This window comes from Oncorhynchus kisutch, linkage group LG17, assembly GCF_002021735.2.
Source record: "Oncorhynchus kisutch isolate 150728-3 linkage group LG17, Okis_V2, whole genome shotgun sequence".
Classification (NCBI taxonomy): domain Eukaryota; kingdom Metazoa; phylum Chordata; class Actinopteri; order Salmoniformes; family Salmonidae; genus Oncorhynchus; species Oncorhynchus kisutch.
In genome coordinates, this window is record NC_034190.2 from 34,289,314 (window position 1) to 34,303,116 (window position 13,803).

A 13,803-nucleotide genomic window follows, 5' to 3' on the forward strand; every position below is an offset into this window, starting at 1 on the left:
CAGTGTATTTCTGCATATGTACCATTTCATTATCAGTTAGTGTTTTTTGGTCAACAACTACACATGTGCAGAGGTCCAACGATCGAACAGTGTTTATTAGGAATCGTGCTATGCAGCCACTTGGACCAACTCTTGCTGCAACCTCTACGAAGGTGTGGACATAAAATGTAAATCCGGGACACTCAAATTAGTATGATCTGATGTCAGGGCTTTTTCTGGATCCAAATGGGGCTTAGGTGGTGGCCGTGGCCAATGGTGCGTTTTGCCGACCAATTTCTTTTGAGGTCCTCCTTTTGGACGCAGTGATAGTTCTGCGGTTTTAATGCACATTTTCTGCAATTCTACACATCTTGCCATGGGGCTGAGAGAATTTGCAGTTTGCAAAGCAAATGTCCTGCAATTCTACATTTCATGCCAGGGGCTGATAGAATTAGGTGTTTTAAAGCTAGTTTATTGCAATGCTATTGGAGTGTCTCAAACATAACGAAATCCATTGGGGTCCCATGCCAAAACAAAATGACTTATAAATGCATCATTTTGGGAATTTTGTTTATTTTCCCTGACTGTTTAGCTTTTATTTTAATGATTGTTAGTCCTCAGATCTTATTCAAAATATATTTATATTTTCTACATACTTTTTCTGGTTCTATTTTTAAGTTTACACTGAAAACATTTCACATCCCAAATGTTTTTTTTCCCCAAATAAAATGTATACAGGGCGGTGAAAAGGTATTATCCCCCTTTCAAATGTTCTCTACTTATGCATACTTTTCATACTGAATGTTATCAAATCAAAAGTTAATATTGGATAAAGGGAACCTGAGTGAACAAATAACACAATAATGACATACTTATTTAATTGATTTAATAAACAACGTTATGCAACACCCAATGCCACTGTGTGAAAAAGTAATTGCCCCCTTACACTCAATAACTGGTCGTGACACCTTTAGCTGCAATGACTCCAACCAAACGTTTTGTGTAGTTGTTGATCAGTCTCTCACGTCTCTTCCATGCAGAACTGCTTAAACTCAGCGACATTTGTGGGTTTTCAAGCATTAACTGCTCATTTCAAGTCCTGCCACAACCTCTCAAGTGGAATTAGGACTAGGCAATTCCAAAACTTCAAATGTGTTACTTTTTAGCCGTTTTCATGTAGACTTGATTGTGTGTTTTGGATCATTGTCTTGCTGCATGACCCAGCTGCGCTTTAGCTTCAGCTCACAGACTGTTGGCCTGACATTCTCTTATTAGATTCTCTGATACAGAGCAGAATTCATGCTTCCTTCTATTAAGTCGTCTAGGTCCTGAGGAAGAAAACCATCACACTACCACCACCATGCTTGACCGTTGTTACTGTGGAATGCACTGTTTGGTTTTTGCCAGACATAATGGGACCCATGTCATCCAAAAAGTTATACTTCTGACTCATCGGTCCTATTATTTGTGGCTAACATTAGCTAGGCTAGGTGTTAGGGGTTAAGGTTAGTGTTAGAGGTTAAGGTTAGTGTTAGGGGTTAAGGTTAGTGTTAGTACGCTTTGTTATTGTTTCGACTGTTTGATTGCCCCTTGAAGGTATTTTTGTTGCAATTCGAATTTGAATACCACGTAAATTCTCCACTTCATAAGTGATGTCAATAATTGAATAGGAATTTCTATATTAGTTGGCCCCAACCCTGATTGCATAACCATTCCAAATAACATTGCCATTAACATGGTATTTGGACTTTGTTCAACAGAATACTACTGTAGTTCCATGGAACACCAATACTAGTTAATCATTTTTTTAAATTGATAATCTTTTATAGCTCACACGATCGGTAACCATTCCAAAGAACATTCTTTGCCATTCATATCTGGAATTTGAACACACCTCAAATCAGCTCTATGGAACACCATTGCCAGCTAACAATTGTTTGAAATTGCTAACTATTTATTTGTAGCTGACAGTGTAAAAGTGCTCCTCTTTCTCCGGATGAACAGAACCTGCAGAACTTACCAGTGATTCACATTTATCAGGTAAGTCCTCAATTCATGTACATTTCAAAATAAACTGTTTACTTTGCCGTTATGCTGTTTTTCAGAGAATTCTGGATGTTTCTAGCATTATTGCCCTCTGATTGTTCTAGTACCTTGTTTTTAGGAGACCATCATCACCACCATGGCAATGTTGACCATATCTCTGCTGCTCTGTGCTGCCGTTGCTCTGAATGGTGCAACAGGTAGGACACACAGCAAACCAAGAATATACACTTTAGTTCACACTTTACAGCATTTTTTACCAAACACTCCTTTCCTGTCGATCCCTGGAACTCCAGCTAGTTGAAGTTTTTGTTGTCCAGGTGCTGAGGCCCTACCCGAGGCCCTACCCGAGGCCCTACCCGAGGCCCTACCGACATCCCAGAAAGCACAGTCGAAAGTTCCATATGTTCAGCAAGTAAAGCATCTTAACGCGCAATTACCGCTGCAAGCTCCTTGTAGTTGCCCTTGTGTCATATCCTCTAGTAGCCAATTCTGGCCTGACCCAAAATGCAGTGGTGTTGATATGCCGCTTGACAACATCCCTGTTTCTTCTTACTTTCCCGTTGTGTTGCGAGGTTTGAATACGCAGACCTTCGTCATAATTGATTCAGCTTTTTCCCAACTTAGATCTGATGTGGGCATTTATATGCTCCATGATTTTGTTTTGGCATTTAGTTGAACGATCAATGTACTTCAGGTCACTGTACCCCCCTTTTGCCCAAGTTTCAGACTTTCCAAAAAGCAGGCAAGTCCTGCAATGCAAGGCTCCCTGTTAACCAGCTATACATTTAATTCCAGTTGGTTGAAATAAATTGCACTAACTGGACACAAAAATAAAGTTCTAAAACCAAGAAAACAATTTATAATCTACCTCTTCCATCTCCTGTATTCGGCACAACCCGAATACAACACACTAGGTTCATTCTCTAATTCTAATCCTATGATTGGATGAACCGCATGTCTGTTCATACTGCCAAAGCTTTGACTGGATGGAGGTCGTCCTCCGGAAGTGGTCATAATTACCATGTATATCTATTGAAGGGGTTGAGGCCTACGAGCCTCCTAGGTTTTGTATTGAAGTCAATGTACCCAGAGGAGGACAGAAGATAGCTGTCCTCCGGCTACACCATGGTGCTACCCCAGCGAGTACTGTTGCTATAGACCTTCATTGCAAAACTATTTGTTTTAATCAATTATTTGCTGAGAAATGAATGTATTTAGTATAGTTTAATCTAAAAAGGATCACTTTTTTATTGTTTCACTATTTTTATTTTTATTAAATTTTACTGAGGAGGATGGTACTCTCATTCTTCTTCTGCGGAGCCTCCACTGGACTGGGCAGTAGTCCAGGTGTGACAAAACTAGGGCCTGTAGGACTTGTTTTGTTGATAGCCTTGTCAAGAAAGCAGAGCAGCGCTTTATTACGGACAGACCCCTGCCCATCTTAGCTACCTTTGCATCAATACGTTTTGACCAGACAGTTTACAATCCAAGGTTACACCGAGCAGTTTAGTCTCCTCAGCTTGCTCAATTTCCTTGATGGAGGTGGGGTGATAGAAACAGGCTGATATGCCCATAAACGAAGCAGTCAGTCCTTTCTTGCTCCATCCGTCTATCCACATGGTTATTTTTCATGCCTCTTTCAAAATCTCCTTAACGTTCTGGGTTGCTGTATAGTTTTGCGAAGCAATCAAGCCGTTCGCTCTAACAGCAGCAGGAGTTTGACATTTGGTATCAAGTGTTCAGTTGAATTTTCTGAAGGCTGGCTCATCGCAGTCTCGTGGAATTTTCAGACTGGACGAATTAATTAACCAGTGCTTCTTCTCTTTTTTTGAAACTCATTTGAGGTTGCTATGGTTGCTATGTTTCTGCTCTTTTCATGCAAACTGCTGAAGTTGGTTGTCCTGACGTGCAGCTACTGGTTAACGTGCAGCTACTAATAGCTAGCTGGTGGCTATCTCACCTGGTATTTATACTGAAATTGTTTGTATGATTCTTTGAACAAACTCTGAGATCCTAGACTGTACCTTTAAGAATCCTGTTACAATTATGGCAGTATCATTCATGTTTAATAATGATTCTGAAGAGGAAACACAATGTCTACTCCCGTTTTATTGACAATAAACAACAAAACAAGTACAAATAATCTTTACTGAATATTTGACTTTACCATAAAGACTGTTCAGTTGGATATTGGCACTATGGAGTATCATTGTTGGTTTCAGTTCTTCTGGATTTCACACATTCTTTTGGAGCACACCGAGGGAAAGCTGCTTCCACAGTTTATATCGTTCCAGCCATATTTATCTTAAAAGGAAACACAGCACAGAAATGACCTCTCAAATAATCTCAGGTGTTCACACAACAATAGAATAGTGTGTGTGTGTCAGCTTTATTTGATGAATGGATCAGTGAATGATACTGGGCCTACTGTACCTCCCCAGTTGATCACTATACATGGCTCTCTGCCACCGCTATTATTGGGCTCTCCTTTCTTCCAGTTCTGGTAATCAAATTCAGAGCCGTCACTCCAAAACCATAGTCTGTCCTGTGGTGAAGAAGTGTGGTCTCAGTATCCCATGTTATCATTATAATAGTATGCCAATAGATACTGCAGTGACCTTTTTGTTGTTGTTGAGTACATCTATAAGATCCTCCAAACCGAGATCTGACTTTATCAGTGACCCTTGAGATATTGATGAGTTTACCAAAGATATTACTGATCTGTGAGTATACTCCACCTGAACAGCATCAAATCCTCCGATCCAGGTAGTTGGGAAACCGCCAGTCTTGCACCCCGCAATTGCCTGTAGAAATTGATACTCCGCAGAGCTGTGCACAGACGCCAGGTTTGCTCCAAGGGACACACAGTGGCGCTACAGTGAGAGGTAGACAGGGACAAAGACATTTCGTAATGTAAGTATTAGTCAGTAGTCCAGTCTGTGATAACTTATCTTCTGGACTCTCACAATCAAATATTGTCCATCGCAAATGAATGCTCCTTTAAAAAAATGCTCTAGGAGATATTAGATTATCTCTGTCTTAACCAATGTCCTATAGATTTCAATATACAGTAGGCCTTAATTAGCATAAATATATCAATCAATATGCCACGCTTAAAGAAAAATTCCAATGAAACAATAACTTCAAGGAGAGGTTCAATATTTTACATGACACGTGCGTTGCCTATAAAAAAAAATAGGCCAAATCACCTTTAAGGGTAACCTCAAACCAAATAAGCGAGTTGATTTCGATCGAACTTTCCCTTTAATTCACAGTAGAGAGTAACCATAATACCTCTGCTAGGGGCCATGACCTTGCAGTCTCGACGAACATGAAGCAGCGCGATCCAAATTGGAACCAGCCTGTGGGGCACTGGTTCCTGTTCTCTGCTGCCACTACTCCCTCCTCTTCCCCCTTAGCTCCTGGATTAAGGACAGACAGGCAGGAATTCAAACGGACAAGTCATAGCAATGTTGTTCACAAACAACCGCCCCTGCACACAACTGTTATTCTGATTAGTAGAATCATCAACCTGTGAGAGGTGTCTACCTAGTAGTACTGCGGATTAATCTACTTACATAAGTTTTATGGACAGAGATTAAAAACTACAATTACCCAGATGCAAAGCCTGCTCAAAGTAAATTGTCTTTTCAAGGGACTCTATAGGGAATGCAGTTAAAGACAAGAAAACACATGAAATCAACGCTGCCTTTGCAAAGTTCAGGTCACCCGAACTGTCATGTGCTGGCTCAGATATTTTATCTTCACATTGCCTTTCCCAGCACTGTTCCAGCAACTACGGTGGTTTCGTAACCAGGCCAGCCCAGTGCAGTTCGACTCGACTCAGTAGTGTGAAAAAGTTACTATCGTACTGGCCAAATTCAAAACAAGTGCAACTAACTAGGCACACACCTTTCTCAGTGTTTTTCTCCAGCAAAGGTTCTGAAACAAGAACTGGTACCCCAAAAAATTGTGAAGGTAGGGCCTCAGCACCTGGACAACAAAAACTTCAACTAGCTGGAGTTCCAGGGATCGACAGGAAATGAGTGTTTTGTAAAAAATGCTGTAAAGTGTGAACTAAAGTGTGTATTCTTGTCCTACCTGTTGCTCCATTCATAGCAACGGCAGCACAGAGCAGCAGAGATATGGTCAACATTGCTATGGTGGTGATGATGGTCTCCTATAAACAAGGTACTGGAACAATCAGAGGCCAATAATGCTAGAAACATCCAGAATTCTCTGAAAAACAGCATAACAGCAAATTAAACAGTTTATTACTTTAATGTACATGAATTGTGGATTTACCTGTTAATGTGAATCACTGGTAAGTTCTGCAGGTTCTGTTCATCCGGAGAAAGAGAAGCACTTTTACACTGTCAGCCACAAATAAATAGTAATTTCAAACAACTGTTAGCTGGTAATGGTGTTCCATAGAACTGATTTGAGGCGTGTTCAAATTCCAGATATGAATGGCTTTTCATGGCAATGTCCTTTGGAATGCTATTAAAGATTATCAAAAAATTTATGGTTAGCTAGTAAATGGTTTTCCATGGAACTAGTATCCTGTTGAATAAAGTTCAAATTGCAGGTGTAGTAAAATGCTTGTGGTCCTAGCTCCACCAGTACAGTAATAAACGAACAATTCACAATAATACACACAAATCTAAAAGTAAAAGAATGGATTCAAGAAATATCTAAATATTAGGACGAGCAATGTTGGAGTGGCATTGACTAAAATAGAGTATATACATATGAAATTAGTAAAACAGTATGTAAACATCATTAAAGTGACTAGTGTTCCATTATTAAAGTGACCAGTGATTCCATGTCTATGTAAATAGGGCAGCAGCCTCTAAGGTGCAGGGTTGAGTAACCGGGTGGTAGCCGGCTAGTGAAGGCTATTTAACAGTCTGATGGCCTTGAGATAGAAGCTGTTTTTCAGCCTCTCGGTCCCAGCTTTGATGCACCTGTACTGACCTCGCCTTTTGGATGATAGCGGGGTGAACAGGCTGTGGCGTGGGTGGTTGATGTCCTTGATGAACTTTTTGGCCTTCCTGTGACATCCGAGTGCTGTAGGTATCCTGGAGGGCATGCAGTGATGCGTGGGCGGTGCAGTTGCCGTACCAGGCGGTGATACAAGCCGTCAGGATACCATCAATTGTGCATCTGTAAAAGTTTGTGAGGGTCTTAGGTGCCAAGACAAATGTAATTTCTTCAGCCTCCCGAGGTTGAAGACGCGCTGTTGTTGCACCTTCTTCACCACACTGTCTTGTCAGTGATGTGTACGTTGAGGAAATTGAAGCTTTTCACCTTCTTCACTGCGGTCCTGTCGATGTGGATGCTGGCGTGCTCCCTCTGCTGTCTCCTGAAGTCTCATGTAAATGTTATTTAGTTTACCATACTACATACCCCACTTTGTTTGGTTATCCTCCAGATTTTTCTCCAGATTTGCCCAGAAAGATTTGTTGATATGTTGTACATTTTCTATTGTAGATCTTTTTTTTTTTGACAGATAGAAAGATGAAAAAAAGTATTTCTCCACAATCTTCTCTGGACAAGTCCGGTCCTGGAGTGTCTTAATGAAATGAAACCAAAATATAGACTTGACTTCATCCAGTATCAAGAAAAATTTATTTGCCCGATATGACAATATGCACATATTTAACGAGATATTACTATATTTGCATATTTTTTAAACATATTTCAGAAACATTGCAATACAATAATGTATGATATTTGTGTCTACATCCAACTGGTAAAGGGGAGAAAAATGAGGCTGTGGTGCCTAGCCTTATAAGAATAATCGGCGGTGTCCGACTCAGATTCAGACATTTCTGCCGCACCGTTCAAAGCTAAGGCCAGTTCTGGTTGTTGTTGATCACAGGTATTCTCTTGTCTATACTGTAATAGCCTTGACCATGTTCGCCCCGTTGTCAGTTACGAAGAGTAGGATCTTCTCCTCTGCTATGTCCCATGTGTTCAATGTGCGGTCAGTTACCTCTCCGGTGTGGGGATGCTAATTCCGATGGAGGTTGACCAATGGGTGCTGTGCCTTGTATTTATATTTATTATGCCAAGGCAGCAGCTACTCTTCCAAGTGTCCAGCAACATTAAGGCAATTACATACAATAAAACATTACATTTCACAACACATTGTTACACACTACTCTACTGCAACATATCTGCAACACAAAATCCATATGTACATGGGCAGAGTGTGTGTGCTTATGCGTGTGTCTGTGCCTGTGTGTGTGTCTCTTCACAGCCCGCACTGTTCCATAAGGTGTAGTTTTAACTGTCTTTTTAGCTGATTTTACTGCTTGTATGAGTTACTTGATGTGGAATAGAGTTGCATGTAGTCATGGCTCTATATAGTACTGTGTGTTTCGGGTAGTCTGTTCTGGACTTGGGGACTGTGAAGAGACCTCTGGTGGAATATCTTGTGGGGTATGCATGGGTGTCTGAGCTGTGTGCTAGTCATTTAAACAGACAGCTTAGTGCTTTCAACATGTCAATACTTCCCACAAATACAAGTAGTGATGAAGTCAATCTTTCCTCTTCTTTGCACCAAGAGAGATTGACATGCATATTATTAATGTGAGCTTTAAGGGCCAGCTGCTTTGTTCTGGGCCAACTGTAACTTTCCTTTTTGTGGCACTTGACTATATTACTGGGCCAGTGGAGGCTGGGGACTTGAAAAATTGAGGAGGATGGGAGACCCAGGGTATAGGCGCGGAACGCACGGAGACAACAAAAGTGTGTTTCAAAAATCATCAAAGACTAACTATTTTAACCTAAAGAGTTTAATAAAGACATTTAAATTACAATATTATGAGTTACTTACATAGTGTTGGGATGGGATCACAGCAGTGATTGAATGAGGGTATGAGGCATGAGTTGAGGTGTTCAGAGGCTTGACCACTGCAGGACAGGGTTTGACTGGGAAGACAAAAAACAATAACACAACACACTATACAGTTAGACAAAAGAGCTAAGAATGAGTTAGTCCAAGCAAGGAGTAAAATCATTGAATGTGTCATCATGTGATTGTGTTTGTGATTGACTCTACATACAGGAATGAGAGAAAACTGATAGGGGTACTCACAGTACTTGGAGAGGAAACATTCAATTTGCCAGTGGATCAGCGGGCACATGAGACGTGGCTTCAGTTCATGTCAGGAGAGAGTTGACAATGGTAGTGGAGTGGTGGTCATCACCTCTTAAATCAGGGAACAGGGCCACCACATCCCAAGGCCACCACCTGGTTACTCAACCCTGCACCTTAGAGGCTGCTGCCCTATGTACATGGGATCACTGGTCACTTTAATAATGGATCACTAGTCACTTTAATAATGTTTACATACTGTTTTACTAATTTCATATGTATATACTGTATTGTATTCTACTGTATTTTAGTCAATGCCACTCCAACATTGCTCATCCTAATATTTATATATTTCTTGAATCCATTCTTTTACTTTTAGATTTGTGTGTATTATTGTGAATTGTTAGTTTATTACTGTACTGGTAGAGCTAGGACCATAAGCATTTCAATACACCCGCAATAACATCTGCTAAATATGTGTATGTGACCAATCAAATTTGACTTGATTTTATTTGATGTCAAGAATTTCTATTTTAGTTGGCCCCAACCCTGGATGCAACACTATTCCCAATAACAGTATCATGAATATGGCATTTGAACTTTATTCAACAGGATACTAGTTCCATGGAAAACCATTTACTAGGTAACCATTAATTTTTTTGATAATCTTTAATAGCTCACACGATAGGTAAACATTCCAAAGGACATTGCCATGAAAAGCCATTCATATCTGGAATTTGAACACACCTCAAATCAGTTCTATGGAACACCATTGCCAGCTAACAGTTGTTTGAAATGGCTATTTATTTGTGGCTGACAGTGTAAAAGTGCTCCTCTTTCTCCAGATTAACGGAACCTGCAGAATTTACCAGTGATTCACATTAACAGGTAAATCCTCAATTCATGTACATTAAGTAATAAACTGTTTAATTTGCTGTTATGCTGTTTTTCAGAGAATTCTGGATGTTTCTAGCATTATTGCCCTCTGATTGTTCCAGTACCTTGTTTTTAGGAGACCATCATCACCACCATGGCAATGTTGACCATATCTCTGCTGCTCTGTGCTGCCGTTGCTCTGAATGGTGCAACAGGTAGGACACACAGCAAACCGAGAATATACACTTTAGTTCACACTTTACAGCATTCTTTACAAAACACTCCTTTCCTGTCGATCCCTGGAACTCCAGCTAGTTGAAGTTGTTGTTATCTGGGTGCTGAGGGCCTACCTTCCCTCTTTTTTGTGTTCCAGTTTTAGAACTGTTCCAGGACTTTGAGCAGGCTTTGCTTCTGGGTAATTATAGCTTTTAATCTCTGTCCATGAAACCTATGTCAGTAGATTCATCCGCAGTACTACTAGGTAGACACCTCTCACAGGTTGATGATTCTACTAATCAGAATAACAGTCGTGTGCAGGGGCGGTTGTTTGTGAACAACATTGCTATGACTTGTCCATTTGAATTCCTGCCTGTCTGTCCTTCTTCCAGGAGCTAAGGGGGAAGAGGAGGGAGTAGTGGCAGCAGAGAACAGGAACCAATGCCCCACAGGCTGGTTCCAATTTGGATCGCGCTGCTTCATGTTCGTCGAGACTGCAAGGTCATGGCCCCTAGCAGAGGTATTATGGTTACTCCCTACTGTGAATTAAAGGGAAAGTTCAATCAAAATCAACTCGCTTATTTGGTTTGAGGTTACCCTTAAAGCGTGGCATATTTATAAATATATGTATGTTAATCAAGGCCTACTGTATATTGGAACCTACATGACATTGGTTAAGACAGAGATAATCTAATATCTCCTAGAGCATTTTTTTAAAGGAGCATTAATTGCGATGGACAATATTTGATTGTGAGAGTCCAGAAGATAAGTTATCACAGACTGTACTGCTGACTAATACTTATATTATGAAATGTCTTTGTCCCTGTCTACCTCTCACTGTAGCGCCACTGTGTGTCCCTTGGAGCAAACCTGGTGTCTGTGCACAGCTCTGCGGAGTATCAATTTCTACAGGAAGTGGTGGCGAGCAAGACTGGCGGTTTCTCAACTACCTGGATTGGAGGATTTGATGCTGTTCAGGTGGAGTATACTCACAGATCAGTAATTTCTTTGGTAAACTCATCAATATCTCAAGGGTCACTGATAAAGTCAGATCTCGGTTTGGAGGATCTTATAGATGTACTCAACAACAACAAAAAGGTCACTGCAGTATCTATTGGCATACTATTATAATGATAACATGGGATACTGAGACCACACTTCTTCACCACAGGACAGACTATGGTTTTGGAGTGACGGCTCTGAATTTGATTACCAGAACTGGAAGAAAGGAGAGCCCAATAATAGCGGTGGCAGAGAGCCATGTATAGTGATCAACTGGGGAGGTACAGTAGGCCCAGTATCATTCACTGATCCATTCATCAAATAAAGCTGAAACACACACACACACACCGCAAACCCACTATTCTATTGTTGTGTGAACACCTGAGATTATTTGAGAGGTCATTTCTGTGCTGTGTTTCCTTTTAAGATAAATATGGCTGGAACGATATAAACTGTGGAAGCAGCTTTCCCTCGGTGTGCTCCAAAAGAATGTGTGAAATCCAGAAGAACTGAAACCAACAATGATACTCCATAGTGCCAACACCCAACTGAACAGTCTTTATGGTAAAGTCATAAGTTGTTTCTGTTAACTGTAACTTTGAGTTAGTGGTTGTTCATATATGTTGAGTGATGCTTTTGTTGTTTATTGTCAATAAAACGGGAGTAGACATTGTGTTTTCTCTTTTGAGTCACTATTAAATGTGAATGATACTACCATAATTGTAAGAGGATTCTTGAAGGTACAGTCTAGGATCTCAGAGTTTACTCTATGGTCATTTCAATTCTTGATATTTATCCGTCGATTCAAGGTTATTACAGTCAACAAAAACTGATACTAAAATAAAAATGCAATTTGGATAAACAATTGAATAAACAAAATAAAAAAATAAATAAAAACATTTAAAAAATTCATAAAACTATACTGAAACTATTGTCTTTGACTGCAAAATAAAATGAAAAGCATCATAAATTGTTTAGTTTTCGTTTTTTTCCCTCCATTGGGCAAAAATCGAATGGGGTTTTCTAGCTACTGAATCTGACGGGTAAATGCTGCCAGCAAATGGTAATGGTTCAAATAGGCTTTGCTTGTGCATCACTATCACTAGCTATCCGTAGCTAACAGGGAAGACATCCGAGGGCGAGCTCCAAGTGTGAACCATAGGTGTGAACAATGGCGGCAGCAAAAGGAAAAGTGCTGTATGGGATTGTTTCGAGTACGTTGCTGGAAAGGACAAAAGCAAATGTAGTGTCAGGAGATGGCAGCGTGTGGAACAGAGATAAAAGGGAAAACCCAACCAACTTAAAAGTTCATCTGAACAGCGCTCACAAAGAATCATACTGTCACGTTCTGACCTTAAGTCATTTTATTATGTCTTTTGTTTTAGTATGGTCAGGGCGTGAGTTGGGTGGGTTGTCTATGTTCTTTTTTCTATAATTTGGGATTTTCTGTGTTCGGCCTGGTATGGTTCTCAATCAGAGGCAGCTGTCAATCGTTGTCCCTGATTGAGAATCATACTTAGGTAGCCTGGTTTCACTTTTGAGTTGTGGGTGTTTATTTTTCTGTCTCAGTGTTTGCACCATTCGGGACTGTTTCGGTTTTCATGTTGTTCTTTTGTATTTTGTATTCATTAAATCATTAAATCATTATGGATACATACCACGCTGCATTTTGGTCCGATCCTTGCTACTCCTCATCAGAAGAAGAGGACGAGAATCGTTACACATACAATTTCAGGAGAAATACAAGGAGAGATAGCCACCAGCTAGCTATTAGTAGCTGCTCGTCAATGGTAACCAGTAGCTGCACGTCAGGATAGCCGTGCTGCGAGCCCAGCTTCAGATGCAATCGTTAGGCAAGGGTCCTTTTAGTGTAGGAAAGGATGAAACAGCATCTGTGCCACCAGTAAGTGCAGATAGTAGTATAAATCCCCTTGCACAGTCCCCGCAGCCAGACAATTTTCTCAAGGCTTCTGGAATGAAATGCTGTCGGCATGCTCTACCGGTGTCACTCATTCAGTCGATAGAAACTTTCAACCAGTTCTCCCCATTAAGCAACAAGTCGGAGTCAGAGGCCGAGCCTTCCCTGATCTCTCCTCCACCCGTTACCGGGACTGTGCCACCGAAGCCTCTCACCATTTGCTCTGACAATTGGCGACTCCATTACCCGCAGTATTAGACTTAAAATAATCATCCAGCAATCATACACTGTTCACCAGGTGGCAGGGCTACTGGCGTTAAGGCAAATCTGAAGAAGGTGCTGGCTAAGTCTAGAACTGGAGAGTGTAGAGAGTATAGGGATATTGTTATCCACGTCGACACCAATGATGTTCGGATGAAACAGTCAGAGGTCACCAAGCACAACATAGCTACAGCGTGTAAATTAGCTAGAAAGATGTGTCGGCATCGAGTAATTGTCTCTGGCCCCCTCCCAGTTAGGTGGAGTGATGAGCTCTGTAGCATAGTCTCACAGGTCAATCGCTGGTTGAAAACTGTTTATTTGCCCCTCACAAAAGATTTCCGGGGACTCATCCACAAACAGGACCAAGCCTGGCCTGCTGAGGAATAACGGACTCTATCCT

The 13,803-nt window shown here is 40.8% G+C and overlaps 2 protein-coding genes and 1 long non-coding RNA gene across 7 annotated transcripts; 2 read left to right on the top strand and 1 right to left on the bottom strand.

Moving 5' to 3' along the window:
* Positions 1 to 1,842: 1,842 nt before the first annotated feature.
* LOC116354395 (uncharacterized) lies at positions 1,843 to 4,160 on the top strand. The gene is made up of 3 exons (XR_004203600.1): positions 1,843 to 2,019; positions 2,144 to 2,222; positions 2,343 to 4,160. It is a non-coding gene; the product is annotated as an uncharacterized LOC116354395 (long non-coding RNA).
* On the bottom strand, positions 4,115 to 6,479 carry LOC109908657 (ladderlectin-like). Of its 4 annotated transcripts, none has more exons than XM_031793670.1 (7): positions 6,331 to 6,479; positions 6,127 to 6,205; positions 5,938 to 6,018; positions 5,320 to 5,447; positions 4,764 to 4,898; positions 4,459 to 4,570; positions 4,115 to 4,329 (listed from the first exon to the last, which is right to left on the bottom strand). In XM_031793670.1, the coding sequence occupies exons 2-7, from the start codon at positions 6,179 to 6,181 to the stop codon at positions 4,244 to 4,246; spliced, it is 597 nt and encodes a 198-aa protein (XP_031649530.1). In that variant the 5' UTR covers positions 6,182 to 6,205; positions 6,331 to 6,479; the 3' UTR covers positions 4,115 to 4,243. The 4 variants fall into 4 exon arrangements, with proteins under 4 accessions (XP_031649530.1, XP_031649531.1, XP_031649532.1 ...); XM_031793671.1 differs by having other exon boundaries at positions 6,127 to 6,219; XM_031793672.1 differs by lacking the exon at positions 5,938 to 6,018 and having other exon boundaries at positions 6,127 to 6,219; positions 6,331 to 6,476.
* A 3,373-nt stretch (positions 6,480 to 9,852) lies between these two features.
* LOC109908456 (ladderlectin) lies at positions 9,853 to 11,897 on the top strand. 2 transcript variants are annotated; one of them, XM_020507099.2, is made up of 7 exons: positions 9,854 to 10,018; positions 10,143 to 10,221; positions 10,380 to 10,421; positions 10,615 to 10,742; positions 11,066 to 11,200; positions 11,394 to 11,505; positions 11,652 to 11,897. In XM_020507099.2, the coding sequence occupies exons 2-7, from the start codon at positions 10,161 to 10,163 to the stop codon at positions 11,735 to 11,737; spliced, it is 564 nt and encodes a 187-aa protein (XP_020362688.1). In that variant the 5' UTR covers positions 9,854 to 10,018; positions 10,143 to 10,160; the 3' UTR covers positions 11,738 to 11,897. The 2 variants fall into 2 exon arrangements, with proteins under 2 accessions (XP_020362689.1, XP_020362688.1); XM_020507100.2 differs by lacking the exon at positions 10,380 to 10,421 and having other exon boundaries at positions 9,853 to 10,018.
* Positions 11,898 to 13,803: the final 1,906 nt, after the last annotated feature.

Excerpts from the sequence above, each read along its gene's own strand:
- LOC109908456 (XM_020507099.2), top strand. The coding sequence starts at position 10,161 with ATGGCAATGTTGACCATATCTCTGCTGCTCTGTGCTGCCGTTGCTCTG. Across the intron at positions 10,743-11,065 it reads GGTCATGGCCCCTAGCAGAG|CGCCACTGTGTGTCCCTTGG; the intron begins GTATTATGGTTA and ends CTCTCACTGTAG. Across the intron at positions 11,201-11,393 it reads GAGGATTTGATGCTGTTCAG|GACAGACTATGGTTTTGGAG; the intron begins GTGGAGTATACT and ends TCTTCACCACAG.
- LOC109908657 (XM_031793670.1), bottom strand. The coding sequence starts at position 6,181 with ATGTTGACCATATCTCTGCTGCTCTGTGCTGCCGTTGCTATGAATGGA. Across the intron at positions 5,448-5,937 it reads GGAGAAAAACACTGAGAAAG|GAGCTAAGGGGGAAGAGGAG; the intron begins GTGTGTGCCTAG and ends TCCTTAATCCAG. Across the intron at positions 4,899-5,319 it reads GGTCATGGCCCCTAGCAGAG|CGCCACTGTGTGTCCCTTGG; the intron begins GTATTATGGTTA and ends CTCTCACTGTAG.